General features: G+C 35.3%; 1 protein-coding gene across 2 annotated transcripts in view; it reads left to right on the top strand.

Annotated features, from left to right (window-relative positions):
* The window catches only part of CSMD3 (CUB and Sushi multiple domains 3), a 1,379,111-nt gene that overhangs the window by 1,335,290 nt on the left and 26,091 nt on the right, over positions 1–17,730 (top strand). For both annotated transcript variants that reach the window (XM_004372959.1, XM_004372958.1), the window contains 4 exons: positions 10,963–11,142; positions 12,753–12,926; positions 16,231–16,404; positions 17,352–17,425. In XM_004372959.1, the coding sequence (XP_004373016.1) occupies positions 10,963–11,142; positions 12,753–12,926; positions 16,231–16,404; positions 17,352–17,425 (602 nt within the window). The remainder of the gene's footprint in view (positions 1–10,962; positions 11,143–12,752; positions 12,927–16,230; positions 16,405–17,351; positions 17,426–17,730) is intronic.

The raw sequence follows: 17,730 nt of genomic DNA, 5'->3' as shown, positions 1-17,730 counted from the left end.
TCATTCCCAGCATAGTATATAATATGATTGTCCAGTTCGAAATGGCCAATACCGGTCCATTTCAGCTCACTGATACCTAGGATATTGATGTTTATGCATTCTATTTCATTTTTGACAACTTCCACTTTTCCTAGATTCATACTTCGTACATTCCATGTTCCTATTATTAATGAATATATGTTTCTTCTCATCGAGTCATGCCACATCAGCAAATGAAGTTTCTGAAACCTTGACTCTGTCCACGCCATTAAGGTCCACTCTACTTTGATGAGGCAGCTCTTCCCCAGTCGTATTTTGAGTGCCTTCCAACCTGAGAGGCTCATCTTCCGGCACTATATTAATGTTCTGCCGCTGTTCATAAGATTTTCACTGGCTAATTTTTTTCAGAAGTAGACTGCCAGGTCCTTCTTCCTAGTCTTTCTTAGTCTGGAAGCTCAGCTGAAACCTGTCCTCTGGGTGACCCTGCTGGTATTTGAAATACTGGTGGCATGCTTCCAGCATTACTGCAACACACAAGCCACCACAGTAGATAGAAATGATGCTGGAGATTGCATGATAGAATTTTGCAAGACCAACGATATCTTCATTGCAAATACCTTTTTTTCACCAACATAAACAGGGACTGTACACTTGGACCTCACCATATGGAATACTTAGGAATCAAATTGACTACATCTGTGGAAAGAGACAATGGAAAAGCTCAATATTATCAGTAAGAATAAGGCCAGAGGATGACTGTGGAACAGATTGCCCATTGCTCATATGCAAGTTCAAGTTGAAGCTCAAGAAAAGTAGAACATGTCCATGAGAGCAAGACTATGATCTTGAGTATGTACCACCTGAATTTAGACCATCTCAAGAATAGATTTGACTCATTAACTACTAATGACCAAAGACTAGATGAGTTATGGAATGACATCAAGGACATCATACATGAAGAAAGCAATAGGTCATTAAAAAGACAGGAAAGAAAGAAAAGACTGAGATGTATGTCAGAAGAGACTCTGAAACTTACTCTTGAACGTCGAGTAACTAAAGAGAAAGGAAGAAATGATGAAGTAAAAGAGCTGAACTGAAGATTTCAAAGAGTGACTAGAGAATAAAAAGTAAGGTATTATAATGAAATGTGCAAAAACTTAGAAAACCAGAATGGAAGAACACACTTGGCATTTCTCAGACTGAAAGAACAGAAGAGAAAATTCAAGCCTTGAGTTCTAATATTGAAGGATTCTATAGTGAAAATATTAAATGAAACAGGAAGCATCAAAAAAAGATGGAAGGAATACACAGTCACTGTACCAAAAAGAACTGGTTGATGTTCACCCATTTCAGGAGGTAGCATATGACGAAGAACCAATGGCACTAAAGGAAGAAGTCCAAGCTGCACTGAAGGCATTGGCAAAAAAAGAAGGCTGCAGGAATTGATGGAATGCCAATTGAGTCATTTCTACAAATGGATGCATCATTGGAAGTGCTCACTCGTCTATGCCAAGAAATTTGGAAGACAGCTACCTGGCCAACTGACTGGAAGAGATCCATATTTGTACCCATTCCAAAGAAAGGTGATCCAACAGACTGTGGAAATTATTGAACAGTATCATTAATATCACACACAAGTGAAATTTTGCTGAAGAACATTCAAAAGTCGTCGTAGCAGTACATCGACAGGGAAGTGCCAGAAATTCAAGCAGGATTCAGAAGAGGACATGGAACAAGGGATATCATTGCTGATGTCAGGTGGATCTTGGCAGAGAATATCAGAAAGATGTTTACCTGTATTTTATTGACTATGCGAAGGTATTTGACTGTGTGGATCATAACAAATTATGGATAACATTACAGAGAATGGGAATTCCAGAAACCTTAATTGTGCTCATGGGACTCGTGTACATAGACCAAGATAGACAGTCATTCGAACAGAACAAGGGAATTCTTCATGGACTAAAATCAGGAAGGGTGTGCATCAGGGTCATATCCTTTCACCATACTTATTCAGTCTGTATGCTGAGCAAATAATCAGAGAAGTTGGACTATGTGAAGAAGAACTAGGCAGCAGGATTGGAGGATAACTCATTAACAACCTGAGATATCTAGATGACACAAACTTGCTTGGTGAAAGTAAAGAGGACTTGAAGCACTTACTGATGAAGCTAAGACTACAGTCTTTAGTGTGGATTATACCTTAACATAAAGAAAACAAAAATCCTCACAACTGAACCAATAAGCAACATTATGACAAGCAGAGAAAAGACTGACGTTGTTAAGGATTTCATTTTACTTGGATCCACAATCAATACCCATGGAAGTAGCAGTAGAGAAATCAAAGGACCTATTGCATTGGAAAAGTCTGCTGCAAAAGACCTCTTTAAAGTGTTAAAAAGCTAAGATGTCACTTTAAGGACTAAGTTGTGCCTGACTCAAGCCATGGTGTTTTCAATTACCTCATATGCATGTGAAAACTTGACAATGAATAAAGAAGACTAAAGAAGAATTGATGCCTTTGAATTACGATGTTAGCGAAGAATATTGAATATACCATAGACTTCCAAAAGAAAAAACAAATCTGTCTTGGAAGAAGTACAGCCAGAATGCTCCTTAGAAGCAAGGATGGTGAGACTTCATCCCACATACTTTGGACATGTTATCAGGAGGGAGCAGACCCTGGAGAAGGATATCATGCTTCGCAAAGTAGAGGCTCAGCAAAAAAGAAGATCCTCAATGAGATGGACTGACACAGTGGCTACAACAACGAGCTCAAGCATAACAACAATTGTGGGGATGTGCAGGACCAGGCAGTGTTTCATTCTGTTGATCATAGTGTCATTAGGAGTCAGAACTGACTCTACAGCACCTAACAACAACAATTAGGTGAAAAATAATTTTAAGTATAAAAACGTGTATTTATGTATATGTTTTGGAATTAATAAAACTATGCAAGTTTTTGAATATTTAGCATTGAATTTCATGTTAGTAGTGTTATGGTTAGAGTGTATACTAACCTGTTGTCAAGTCGATTCCAAATCGTATAACCCTATAGGATAGGGTTGAACTACCCCACAGGGTTTCCAAGACTGTAATCTTTATGGAAACAGACTGCCACATCTTTCTCCTACAGAGCAGATGGTGGGTTCAAACCACCAACCTTTTGGTTTGCAGCAGAGTGCTTAACCAACCAGTATACCACTCGAGTTCCTCCCAGTGTACTTGAGTGACTTAAAAGAATCATTTAGTGGTTATCAGGGGCAGGCAGGAGATGAAGACAGAATGCCTATGGGACTCTGAGCTTCTGTTAAGGATAATGGTATAATTTGGGAATAGATAAGGGTAATGGCTGCACAACATGATGAACATAGTTAATGTTACTAAAGGAATGGTACATGTGAAGATTGTTGAAATGGAAATTTTTAAAAAAATCTATTTATTTACCACAATAAAGAATAAAAAGAATCAGTTCACTTGATAACCAGAGGAAAGACGCATCACAGAAATTCAGTGCTATTCAAACAATTTAAAAGTATATTAAGAATATTAATGAGCTATTAGCTGAATCTAAATTTAAAAAATACAAAATATGGAATTTTATTAATATATTAATACAGTCAGCCCTCCATATCCATGGGTTTTGCATCTTCAGATTCAACCAACCATGATTGAAAATATTAAAAAAAAAGAAGCAAAACTTGAATTTGCCTGCTCATGGACCACTACGCCGAATCCACATGAATGAAGTGATGCATAGGCACACCCTTCTCTAGCCTCCTGCCATTTCAGAAATCCTCAGTCTCTCTCCAGCACTTCTTGTCTGAGCATTGTTCATCTCTTGCCTTGTCATTATTCTCTTAACAATAGAATACCGTATAACAACTATTTACATAACATTTACATGGTATTACTACTACTACCGGTTGCCAGTGAGTCGATTTCGACTCTTAGCGGCCCAATAGGACAGAGTAGAGCTGCCCCATACGGTTTCCAAGGGGCGTCTGGTAGATTCAAACTGCTGACCTTTTGGTTAACAGCCATAGCTATTAAGCACTGTGCTACCAGGGCAACTACATGGTATTAGTTATTTTAAATAATACAGAGATATTTTAAAGGATACGGAGGATGTGTGTAGGTTATTTGCAAATACTATGCCATTTTATATAAGGGACTTGAGTATGTGAAGATTTTGGGTATCCACAGGGGTCTTGGAACCAATCGCTGATGCCCAGGGACAACTGTAAATGACTTGGGTTTTTAAAAAACTTACTAATTATTTATGAGTTCTTCCACTGATATAGGAAGTCCTTATAGTTGATTTGCCCTCTTGATAGGTTAAGAATTATGATATGCTAGAGATTCTGAATTATGATGAGATTACTCATTTCAGGGAATTTTTGAAACATTTATTTACAATACTTCAGATTACATGAATTAACTCCCATGTATAGAATTCCAAAAAAAAACCCCAAACCTCTTGCCGTCAAGTTGATTTTGACTCATAGCAACCCTATAGGACAAAGTAGAGGTGCCCCACTGGGTTTCCAAAGATGTAAATCTTTATGCAAGTGGACTGCCACATCTTTCTCCTGCAGAGCAGCTGGTAGGTTTGAACTGCCAACCTCTCGGTTAGTAGCCAATTGCTTAACCACTGCACCACCAGGACCCCTCATGTATAGAATAAAATAGTATTGATTTAAGCAACAATAATACAGCCAATGGAAAATTATGGTTGCTTATATTTATTAAGCAGAACTGCAGCGGCATCTTTTAAATTATGAAATGTTTAAAAAGAGGAATTGTTTAAGCAAATCCATTAGATCAATTCATATGATATCTAGAATGTTTTAAATTACCGTGTTAGTTGGGTGAACAATAGTAAATAAAGGCACTTGAGAAATTTAATAAAGTCTTTGAAATACCGTTGAAGAAATTATCCTCTTTACAGTGGTGTGGTGAAAGTAAAATATGAAGAAAAGGATTCTATTTGAAAATTTAAAAAATTTCGTATAAAATTTTAGTCATTTTAATTTGTTTTTTCCTGATCTAGTTATCCTTGGGTAACTAGTGTCTCCTCTATAGCATAAATAAAAAGAATGGTTCAATTTTAAGAATTTCTTATTTTTAAAATTTTTTTATTATAAAACATGTATCCAAACCTGTTGCTGTCGAGTTGATTCTGAATCATAGCAACACTATAGGCCAGAGTAGAACTGCCCCATACATAGAGTTTCTAAGGAGTAGCTGGTGGATTTGAACTACCAATCTTTCAGTTAGCAGCCGAATGCTTAGTCACTGTGCCACCCTAAGACTACATTTTTTTATTAAAGAAATCTTTTAATATGAAATAGAGAGAGAGAACCCTGGGTACATGATGTAATTGAACTTATGGATTCAGTTTATTAAAAAAAATTTACATAAAACCTACTCTCATTGGGCATTTTGGCACTGAGAATAGAGAGTCCAGTAAGGTCTCTGCTCTCTAATATCTCACAGGCCAGTGAGGAAACTTTGGCATTCTACCATTTTTTGCCCTTTGAGAGTTTCCCAACAGGTTGATTTACAAATATCCCTTTTAATTTTCTTGGTTGCCCAGTAGCAACATACACACACACATTGCCTATTCTTTAACAACTTCAGTACAATCACATGTGTAGATGTATCAGCTATGATTTGCCTTGTCCTTTTAACAATTTTAGGGAGCATTTTAGGGATAAGCATAATTTAATAACAATGGTAATCCCCCATCCATTCCCATATCTGGCCATAGTAGAGATGTTGGTAAAAGAGTAAAATTTATCCCACAGGACTTCTACCTGCTATTTTCAAGCAGATTCAGATTATAAATGAGTTTGAGAAATTGCTCATTTAATTAATCTGTCTTTAAAAGTATGCAACACAAGCAAGGACTCTTTCCAACCCCCCGCCCCAATCCTTCTGCAACTCCATAAGGGTCCTTAGCAAACCCACTGCCAACGAGAGTGTTAAACTTCCCCAAACTGACTTGTCTTCTCATGGGTAGATAAAAGAATATATCATGAAATTAAGACCATGCATTTAAACATCATATACACTTTGGCAGGGGAATTATACATGTTTAGAAACATCCACAGAACGAAACCAAGTTGGAAGAAAAAGTTTTTGTGCCATAACACCAGGCAGCTCAAAGCAGTACCCTGGTTTAAACAATTTAGTAATGTTCTTCTCTATAATATTTAGACTGAGAAAGAAAAGACCTAAAAACTAAGCACAAGTAAACACTAACTCAAAAATATAGGTTTTTTTTTTTTTTTTTTTGTCAGCACTAAAACACTTCAGGATATTAATTATACGGAGATGCTTACCTTTCAGTCTCTAACAGGCAACACCACCTCAGGTACATGCAACATACAGTGCTTCCCTCTACAAAGAACACACAACCCGAGGGAGAACAGGGCTTGTTAAGTGGATTAAGGATTGGCTGTAAGGTCTGAAAGAAAACACATCCATTCGTTTCCCTGGGTGATTTTTTTTTCTTCTACCTGCCAGGACTTCTTCTTCCAAAAATCTGAACATTTCCTCTGACAGGTCTTTTTCATTTGGGCCAGGACAACATACTTAACCAGGTTCTGTTAATGAGTAACTCTAAAGATTTTTGTTCCAAATAACCAGCATAGAAATGGTCCTAACTAGACCTTTGTAGCAAGCCTAAGAATTCTCAAAGTTATTTTTTATTGTAGAGAGATAGATCAGGGAGATGGGCCTAGTATCCACAAAAGAGGACTATAGGTGTCCCAGCATGAAAATGGGTAAGGTGAAGACAAGAAATACTGAAATCTCACCAAGGAGTGAGAGCTATCCCTTAGTACAGTGGTTCTAATCTGGGGTGATTTTGTCCCCTAGCGCACATTTGAGAATGTCTGGAGATATTTTTGTCAAGGGGTTTGGGGAGAGTGCTATTGACAGGTAGATGCCAGGGATACTGCTAAATTTCCTCCAATGTATATGACAGTCTCCCAAAACAAAAACTTATCCAGCCCCAAATGTCAATCGTGCTGATGTTAAGGTTGAGAAACTCTCCTTTAGTGAGATCAAAAGTGGAAGCCAGCTTTTGAATTGAAAGATTATGGAAAATCAGGAATATTATTAGGGGAATGATTTGATGATCTTTCTGGAACTTTATTCTCTACAACAGAACTCCATTCTGGACTTGAAGTTAGAAGCCTGGTAAAACATTTGTGCAATGATGTCTGTGCAACCATGTTCAATACTGTATTGTCTGTAATAGGAAAACACTGGAAAAATTCAAACAGCAGTCAACAGGAGGTTGGTTAAATAAATTATATTGCATGTATATCCACATAATAGAGTGTTATGTTGCTAAAAATAAGTTATGTGGATCTATATGTATTAACATTCAAAATGTCTATTAAATATTAACTGAAAAGAGAAAGTAGTTTTGAAGTAACTTAGATTGACTAGAGTAACCACAATTATCTGTTTTACCCTTAATGTAGAGATTACCTACTTAGATTTATCATAAACTGTTGCCATTCAGTCAATTCCCACTCATAGTGAGCCTATAGAACAGAGGAGAGCTGCCCTATAGGGTTTCCAAGGAGCAGCTGATGGATTTGAACTGTCAACCTTTTGGTTAGCAGCCCAGCTCTCAACCACTGTGCCACTGGGCTCCAGATTTGTGATAAATGATGCTAAATGTTCATCAGTTACATGTTAGAAGTTCATGAGAAAACCTCTCATGAAAACAAATGCAAACTTTTAAAACAATTTTTGAATTCTCAAGAATTTGAACTCCTTAATCATTTATTCACATTTATTCTTTAAACAAATATTTATATAATCTCCTACGAGGAGTCATGCACCAGACTAGACCGAGAATATAATAAGGGAGTTTATTTTTATGTGTGTATGTGCATGCCCTGTGATGAGTGTGTGTGGTGTGTGCTTAGGGATTTAGGTCACCTTAGAAAAGATTTTCCTGCAGTAAACCACAGCACCCTGTTTTCATACACTGGTGTCTGAATTTTAGGGCGAAGCCTTAACTTGCTACTGTTCTTAAGCTTTTGCCTAAAGACAACAAAAGCCTCTTTTCGTTGTTGAAAACAAGCTGGTAGTGAATGGATTGGCCGGCGGAGCAGGTGCTGTGTACAAAGACTGTTGGTATTGGAAACTGCCTCTTTGGCTGCCTTTGCTTCATTATGAAACCACCCAACCAATCCTTCTGAAGCTTTTGTTGTCAGAGGTTTCATTCATGATACTGCCACAATATGCGAACTCTTTCTCAGTGCATCTGTAAAATAAACCCTCTGTCCTCTCTTTTGGTAGCTGCAGCTCAGCTCATGTGTCTTACAACCTTCTTGCCAAAATTCTAATTCTATCAGTAAAGCACTGCCTAGAAAATAGCAGTTTGTAGGTGTTCTCTCTATTTTTTTTTTTTAATTCCTAATTAGGAATCTAAGTTAAAAATGTAAAATAAATCAAAAGTTTATCCTTATTTTTATACAGTTGTACAGTTTTAAACTGCAAAAATAAATGAGATTTCCTTGGGAAATGAGCAGAGTTATTTGATTTTCTATCTAACTTCAATTGTGTCATTACAAAATATATATATATATTTTCCTCATCAAAAATCACAGGAAGAAAAATCATCCTGTATACAGAACTCTAATTAGAAGTCAGATAGAAACACTCAAGGAGTGTGATTTCAGCAACAGTCTCAAGGGCTCCAAGGATTATCAGGTGGAGTGCCCTGAATATTGTTCTTTAATTTAAATGCCATTATTCATGGTCTTAAAACATCATAGGCTCAATAAATTAGAATAATATGAAAAAAGAATTTTGACATTCATAATTTTTAATAGCAAATTAATAAAATACAAGGTACTTTGACCAGTATTAAGGGTTTCTGTATTCTAATCCCTTCTTAGTCTTTAACCTTCCACCTCCAAAATACTGAGAAGAATTAATTTTTTAAAAAGAGTATTATCCAGATATACCTGGTGAAATTATTTACCTCTACATCAACAAAGAAGATTCAGTATATTAAAGGGCAAATGTGCTAAATGCTTTCTGTCTCCAGAACAGAATAAATTATAAATTTCTGGTTTTCCTTTTTCTCTTAGCTGCCAGGAATCTTTTAGCCAATTCATTGCCCAAATCATGCTTGAATCATGTGCTTCAAAACAGCTAGCACTTGCGGCTTATATATATAATTTCTATTATATTTTATTCTTAAATGCCATGTTTAGTATTATTTTTATTTTTTATGCTGTCTCAAGTTTTTAAAAAAGCTTTTGGATGACATCATAAATGAATGACAATCTATGTGATCACAGCCAAGTTTATTAAGTGAAGTTAATAGGACCTTGTATTCTGAAGGGTTCCAGACTTGGAGTTTAATAATCTGTGATCACCATCTTAAAAAGCTTCATAATTTTATCTATGAATTTGTCTTTTGTAAATGAAGTCTGATGGGACAGTGGAGCATGTGCTAGTGTTTGGAGTTCAGCTCATATGGGGTTCCATTGTCCTGTATTCCTGGAATGGGTTCTAGGCTTCCTGCTCCCTACTCCATGATACCTCTGGCCCTACCAGGCCCTTCCCGTCCCACCCCTATCTGGACACCACTGATGCTCTTTACCCAGTTGGTCAATCATGTTACATCAACAGGGGTAGTTCTCCATTCCTTTGTTGTCTTCCACCCCTTGCTGGGGCTTTGACACAAGCATGGGGATGGTTGTGTTTGGGTGTGTTCACGGTGTCTTTGGGCAGGGCAAGGTGATAGCTGTCCCTGTCCCAAGTTGATAGCACTATGGTGTGTTTGGCAAGTGACTTAGCAAGCCTTCTCACCCAGTGCAACCTCCCAGAGAAGAAGTTGCTATCTCTTGGAGGTTACCTTTCTACCATGGGGAAGCAATGAGCCTACGGAAAGGGGAGATCAATTCCAGCCTCCGGGGCCCAAAATTTCATTCTGCACTGAGCCCTAGAAATTATTGTAGCTCACCCTGTATTTGTTAAATTTATGTTTTATAGTTCATTTATTCAATAAATTTATTTTTGGACCTAGCATTGTTTTAATTAAAAAAACTGTTACAATTTCCAGTTGTGTGACCATGTGCAGGATATGTGCTCTTAATCCAGCACGTCAGATAAATTGGGGATTTCAATGGCCATATATAGGAATACCTACTAAGCTAAAGGTTGGCAGTTCAAACCCATCCAGCAGCACTGCAGAAGAAAGGCCTGGTGATCTGCTTCCTTAAAGATGACAGCCAAGAACACCCCATGGAGCAGTTCTATTCTGTAACACACGGGATTGCCATGAGTGGGAATCAACTTGACAGCAATGGGTTTGGCGTTCCTTAGTTTTTTTTTGTTTTTTTTTTTTTAATATAGGAATACAGACTTCAAATATCAAGTTAGAAGTCATGCTTCTATAGGATGGTTTCTCCATGGTCATATAATGCAGATTAAAAGAGGTTACAGTATCAGAGTTCCCTACAACATAATGACATATTGCCCTAGCCTTTTCAGGGTCTAAATGACAGCTTCTGAACCGTATGTGTAGAATCTGTAATAAGCCTACCTCTTCATAATCAGGAATTGCCCGCATGTGGTTTAAATATGCTTATGTTTTATGAAGGAGCCTTGGTGGTTCAGTGGTTAAGCACTTGGCTGCTAACCAAGAAGTCAGTGATTCAAATCAACCAGCTGCTGTAAGGGAAAAAGATGTGGCAGTCTGCTTCCATGAAGATTATAGCCCTAGAAACTCTATGGGGAAGCTCTAGCCTGTCCTATAGGGTCTCTATGAGTTAGAATCAACTCTATAGCAATGTGTCTCTCTCTCTGTGTTTTATGATTAAAATGAACATGGTAACTAATTTTCCCTATTTATATGTTAAGCATGCCATATGCTTACTATTCTTCTCTATTAAATACATGCCACATTAACCATCTGTTCTTCTAATCCAATACTGATAGTAATCAGTTGTGGAGATCCAGGTATACCAGCCAACGGACTGAGATATGGAGATGATTATGTGGTTGGACAAAATGTTTCTTACATGTGCCAGCCAGGCTATGCAATGGAGTTGAATGGTTCCAGAATCAGGACTTGTACAACTAATGGAACATGGAGTGGAGTAATGCCAACTTGTAGAGGTATAATGATTTCATCAATATAAATACAACTGATAACCATCACTGGTTTCTTTATTCTTTATAGTCAAATTTAAGGTAAATTTAAATAGCATTTTATGTACTCAGTTTTATTTTTTATTTTTCCTAGTACTAAAAAATTGGCTGCTGCAGTTTTTACTTTAAACCATATACATTATAATATGTAAAATTTAAAATTTTTTCCACAAATACATTGTATCTTAGTTATGGCAGTGTACTTTAATGTAACGAAAAAATAAAAATATAATTTAGTCTGATACGTAATCACTATCGTTACTTACATTTATTGATAATATTTAAAGAGGATATAATCTTAATGAATTATAACTTTTTTGTGACCCACTTGGATAAAGTTACTCAAAATGTAAGGTGAAAAACTGTCTATAATTTAAGAAAAATCATGTTGAATTATAAGACTATTGTTTTTCCCAAAGAAAGGCAAAACCAGTTTCTTCAAAGAATGCAATCTAGAATCAAAATAATTTTAGTCCATTTAGTCACAGATTTGCTACTTTATGCTTTTTTTTTTTTTTAACATTGGGAACATTTTCAGGATTTTAATTTTTTTGCCTATTTTTGTGATTACTTTAGAACATTATAGATGCAATGTCAAACAATTTACATTGTTTTGAAATAATTTTAATTTTGAATAATTGATAATTCTCACCCAGTTATCTTTCTAAATGTCTGTGAGTCAACAGTTTAATAGCTCCCTGGCTCATAATATAATGAAAAATAATAATTCTGTTGTGTTTATCCTTATCTTATTGATTATACAGTTTTTGAATCAGATCACTATAAATATACAGCTAGAATACGAAAATATAAATGAGCATTTTATATTTTAGAAGTTGTTTTATACATTTTTCAATTTTTGCTGCTAATGGCAATTTTAACCAACTCCAGATAAATTATTCATATATATTATTAGTCCTCAAAATGCAATCATTCCTTATTTTTAAATTTTAAGTTAGTATCCCTCCTTTCTCGTTAATATGTGTCACCTTATCCAACACATCTTTGCTTGAGGACAACTTTAAAAAATAAATAAATAAATAAGTGTTACAAAATTTAAATATGGATTTACAAGCCTATTTTAACATATGAATCAAAGTGGTTTAAGGGAACCACTTTGGATATTTTAATGAGATATATGACCTGTATTTCACAAATGTCACAGAACTACTCTCAAATTCCTTGATACAATGCTTATACTACATATAGCAAAACAACCCAGCTCTTCAGTCTGTCCAAAGGTCATTGGAAAATAATTTTATATAAAACCAATAATTTATCAGTTACAGTATACTGCATAGAAGGTCACTCTCTGTTATCCTTCCCTTAGATGTCAGGCAGCTTGCTATTTTGTAAGAAAATCTCTGACAACCAGTAGCCATTATATTGCCAATAAATAGTTGCATCCTAGGGGGATTAATTTCAGGGATGTTTCAGGAATGCTACCAGGAGTATAAAATATGTCACACCATATTGTCCTCCAATAGGTTAAATTAGCACATATGCTTCTTCCAATGATTTTTTTTTTTTTTTTTTACACCCAGCATATTTTAACAGCTGTATCTATTCACTTGCAGCTGTTACCTGCCCAACTCCTCCCCAGATCTCTAATGGAAGGTTGGAAGGAACAAATTTCGACTGGGGCTTTAGTGTTAGCTACATCTGTTCTCCAGGCTATGAACTATCCTTTCCTGCTGTTTTGACCTGTGTAGGGAATGGAATCTGGAGTGGGGAAGTACCACAGTGCTTACGTAAGTATCATTTCTACACTTTAACGTAGGTTTTCTCATTTTTCCTCTCTTAGAGTTATTTCACTAAGATTACAACAGTTACTTAAATTTTTAAAATTTTGCCAGAACAAATATGAGACTGGTAAGCTTCTTTCAATGCCTAATTAAAATTCAAAGAAAAATCATTTACCAGTATAGCTACTTTTCATGTAATCTAGTCATTATGTTCTTTCTGCTGTGACTCCAAATTTTAGGCCAAACTGCTTTGTTTATAGACTTAATATTTTTTAATATTATTCCTCAAAATAAAGGCCCTCTTAGATAAATTCTCCTGCTGGAAAATTATTCATATTTATTTACAATTTATCTCAACAGAATACTCTGTAATTTACCCCAACATCTCTTTCTACAATAAATCCATGTCATTTTTACATGTTCATTCAAATTAAGTCCTTACAATGGCATTTGCTATGATAATGATTATGATTATAAATCTAACATGACTGTGGTAAACATAGAGTTAAGAGATTTTTTTTTTTAATAGAAGTTACCATATACTGTATATTCCAGCAAGTATTACTTCAAGATTAGTTTGGAAGAATACAAAACAAAACAAAAGCCGTATTTCTGTTTTACATAAATCATTGTACCACATGATGTGGACAGACTAGTCTAGTGCTATCCTGTACCTGGACCTCTTTTACTTCCCAGCATATGGGAGGACTGTACTCATAGCCTTGAATTTAAGCATGGCTAACTGACTAAACTGATTGAACCCTCCTTTCTCATCTCATTCAGAAGAGAATCCACATCCCCTGCAGGCTCCTATAACCTTTTAATTGTGTTCTTCTAGGAGCCCATCATTTCATACTGCTTCCCCTCCCCACCCCCATTCACACTTCTTCAGCCACATTGTTGTCCTTTCTTTTCCTTGAACACTCAGTCACTTTTGGCAATAGGACTTTTGTGTTCAGTATCAATTTTGCATTTTGCCTGGAAATTCTCTTTTATTTCTTCAGCTTTTTACTCAAAATCCCCCTTCTCAGTATTGTTTTCCTTCGTCATCTTATTTGAAATTTCACATGGTGCCATACAATACTACCCTTCCAAACTTCTTTTTTTTTTGGCTCCTTAATTTACTAGTCCCCTATCCCTTATTTTTGCTCCTTAAAACATGCTACGCATTTTACTTGCTCATTTTGTCTATATCCTGTACTCAAATTTATATTCATAAAGGCAAAAATTTTTTGTTTTTAATGTTGTGTCAGTTATTTAATTTTATGTCAGTTAAGAGAATTTAGCATAAACAGCTTGTGAATAGGTATGACATCTATTTTTTTAAATTTTTTTTGTTGATGTTAAGAAAATACACAGCAAAACATACACCAATTCGACAATTTTTACATGTACAATTCAGTGACATTGATCACGTTCTTCAAGTAGTGCAGCCATTCTCACCTTCCTTTTCTGAGTTGTTTCTCTTCCATTAACATAAACTCAGGGCCTCCTTTGGTTCCTAACTAATCTTTCAAATTGCTGTCATTACTTTAATCTCATATAGATAGTTCTTAAAAGAGCATAATTCTCAAGGTCGACCTTTTTTACTGGTTAAGCTAAACTATTTTTTAAGAAGACTTCAGGGGATATTTTTGTTTTAAGTTTTAAAGATTATCACAGGGCAATAGTTTCAGGAGTTCATCCAGCCCCGTTGGCTCCAGAAAGTCTGGAATCCATGCAAATTTGAAATTCTGTTTTGCACTTTCCCCCTTTTGATTAGGATTCTTCTACAGGATCTTTGATCAAAATGTTCAGTAAAGGTAGTTAGGCACCACTAAAGGCAAAGTTTTTTGTTTGTTTTGTTAACTGCTGTAAACCTGGTATGTAGCACAGTGCTTGGAAGTTATCAAAATTTCTTATAATGCTATCATATAACTAAGAGAGTATGGTATTGGTGCAGGTATTGGTGTTATAAGATAGAGACCTCAGAACCATAAATAGAGTCCTGATATAGACCAAATCAACTGGGGAGAGAATGGACATTTCAATTAATGCTGCAGGGAAATTAGCTTACACATACACATACTTGTGATCTCTACCTCACATCAGATAGCAAATCAATGACAGATTTATTAAAAACTTAAATATAAAAAGGAAAACTAAAAATATTTTAAAGATTAAGAGAATATCTAAATAACTTTAAAGTAAGAAAGAATTTCTTAAACAATATGCTGTACAATCCATAAATAACAAAGTGGAAAAAAATCAGCTACATTAAAATAAAAAATTCTCATCATCAAAAGGCCAGTCACAAACTTGAATATAATCAATATGCATGAAAAATAACAATAATAACTAGACTATATAAAGATTCTTTTACATTTATATTTGAATTAAAACAACTATCCAAATATAATGTGGCCAGTTTTGTCCCTGTTGCTCTACATATATTATTTCTACTACACACAACAGAACTCCTGGGTAAGTATATTTAATCACACTTTAATAAATAATGACACTTGTGCTCAGAGGGGGAAATCAAATGGGAAGAAGGACACTGTAACTCTGTTATCATTTAGGGATCCAGCTACATGTTAAGTGGCGTAAGATCATACTGCTAATAAATGTCTGCATTATAGTAGTTACTCAATAAATACATATTGGCTGGAATCATCTATTCATTTTGCTTTGGGATTCTGTCAAGTTGATTTTTTCAGTGGTTTTTTGTAGAACAATGAGATTTCTTAGTTTTTTTGCATTTGGACTCTGTTGGCCTTTTTTTCCCTCTTAAAACAACACACAGATGCCTCCCACAATATTTTGAAGAAGAAAGCAACAAGATATTGGGATACGTGCTTTGAATGTTCAACAGGATTCAACGAAAGGAATAACACATATTTGTATATATATGCAAAAAGTCAGGGTAGTCTGGAGAGTACAGCCTGGAACATTATGGGTTTATTTTTTTTTTTCTTTCTGTCAGAACTAACCTATGATCACATTCCTTTTCAGGAGCACATCCCATCTTTTTAGCCTATAGGTATAATCACATGCTTTGATTCTGGTCAATATAAATCACAGTTGCTCAACTTTACTAAGGTACTCACAAGGTGGAAACTACCTGAATAGACTAATTTTTAAATATTATACTGGGTTTTACATTCAAGATTTATACATATAGGTGTAATCAGAAAAATAAATAAAATATTTTACTGGAATAGAAAACATCTCACTTTAATCCTTTATCCCCGACGTCACCAATTTTCTAAACTGTTTACTCTGCTGAATCCTAAATGATTTCTATAAGTGTCTTTCTTTTCACTTACAGCCAAGTTTTGTGGTGACCCTGGTACACCTGCCCAAGGAAAAAGAGAAGGCAAAAGCTTTATCTACCAGTCAGAAGTTTCATTCAGCTGCAATTCTCCTTTTATATTAGTGGGATCAAGCACCAGAATATGTCAAGCAGATGGCACTTGGAGTGGTTCATCACCTCACTGCATAGGTAATATTAACTAAATACTGATTATGCTCAGTAATTGTGGAATTAATAGTGGTGTCTTTTAATGGTTTTCTTTATCATATTCACTATAGTGTCTAAATATGAAAAACAAATGTGAAGTATAGAAGTAATTAGAGGGTACTGAAAGGAATATTTTTAAAATGTATGGTGTCATTTTTAGCCTTTAAAATTTCCAGGGGAAACTGGAAATAATTTTCTTATTAATCAATAAAATGAAAAAGAGTACGAGCTTTCAGAATGATATCATTATTATGCACTAACATTTTTATAGATCTATATAGTTAATATAGCATATTCATATGAAATTAAATTTGCTCCAAAAATATCCAAAAGATGTATTGATTTCAAAATGGCTGTAAGTACATTTCTGTAATTCTGAAATTAAATGCTACATTTAGTAAACTAACCAAAAATCCTGTCATTCAAATAAGCCAACTCAGAAACTACCATCTCTACCTAGAATATTCTTAATGCCTGCATGTCTTACATGTACCAGTGAAGAACTAAAATAATTAAGTCCTGGCTCTGGAACTCTGGAAGAACCACTCAATCCTTCAGAGGAATATTACCCTACCTGAGACTGTAGCTTAGCTAGCTCTTTGAGCAAATGTTTTATGCATGTATTCTTCTTTCGTACCCTCCATTTTTCCTTAAAGTTGTATCCTCAGAGTTAGTTGGGTAGGAGTGATTTAATATTAGAGGATTTCAAATTTCAAGAACTACATAATTCGTATAAAATTTAGTCTACCTAATTATTTGCTTCAAATTGAGTAGGCTTCTTTCTGTGGAGAGATACTGTTAGATCTACATTCTTTACTTTTACCCAGCGTCCATACGTTAGACTCTAGATCACTTAAAATTGTTTTGTATGAGAGCATTACATTGACTATAAATTTAAGGGGATACTATGTTTTTAATCTTCATTTTAGAACCCACCCGTACGTTGTGTGATAACCCAGGAGTGCCACGGCATGGATCTCAGAACAATACATTTGGATTTCAAGTGAGTGCTTGAGATATTTCCATTTAGTATAAAAATGGATCAAAAGGTTTCTATGGTTCTTGTACATATAATCCTGTTGGCACATACAGAAAAATGCCACACTTCTATCTGCATTCATAAAGACATAGAAAAAGTAAAAGGCAATGAAGAAGTGGAAGTAAAAGGAAATTTAAACAAACAAACCTGTTGCCATTGAGTTGATTCCCACTCATAGTGACCCTATAAAACAGAGCAGAACTGCCCATAGGGTTTCCAGGGAGTGGCTGGTGGATTCAAACTGCTAACCTATTGGTTAGCAGCCATAG

This window comes from Trichechus manatus, unplaced genomic scaffold (genome assembly GCF_000243295.1).
Source record: "Trichechus manatus latirostris isolate Lorelei unplaced genomic scaffold, TriManLat1.0 scaffold00022, whole genome shotgun sequence".
Classification (NCBI taxonomy): Eukaryota; Metazoa; Chordata; class Mammalia; order Sirenia; family Trichechidae; genus Trichechus; species Trichechus manatus.
Note: the sequence above shows the minus strand (reverse complement) of the source record. Positions and strands in the feature narration are given on the sequence as shown.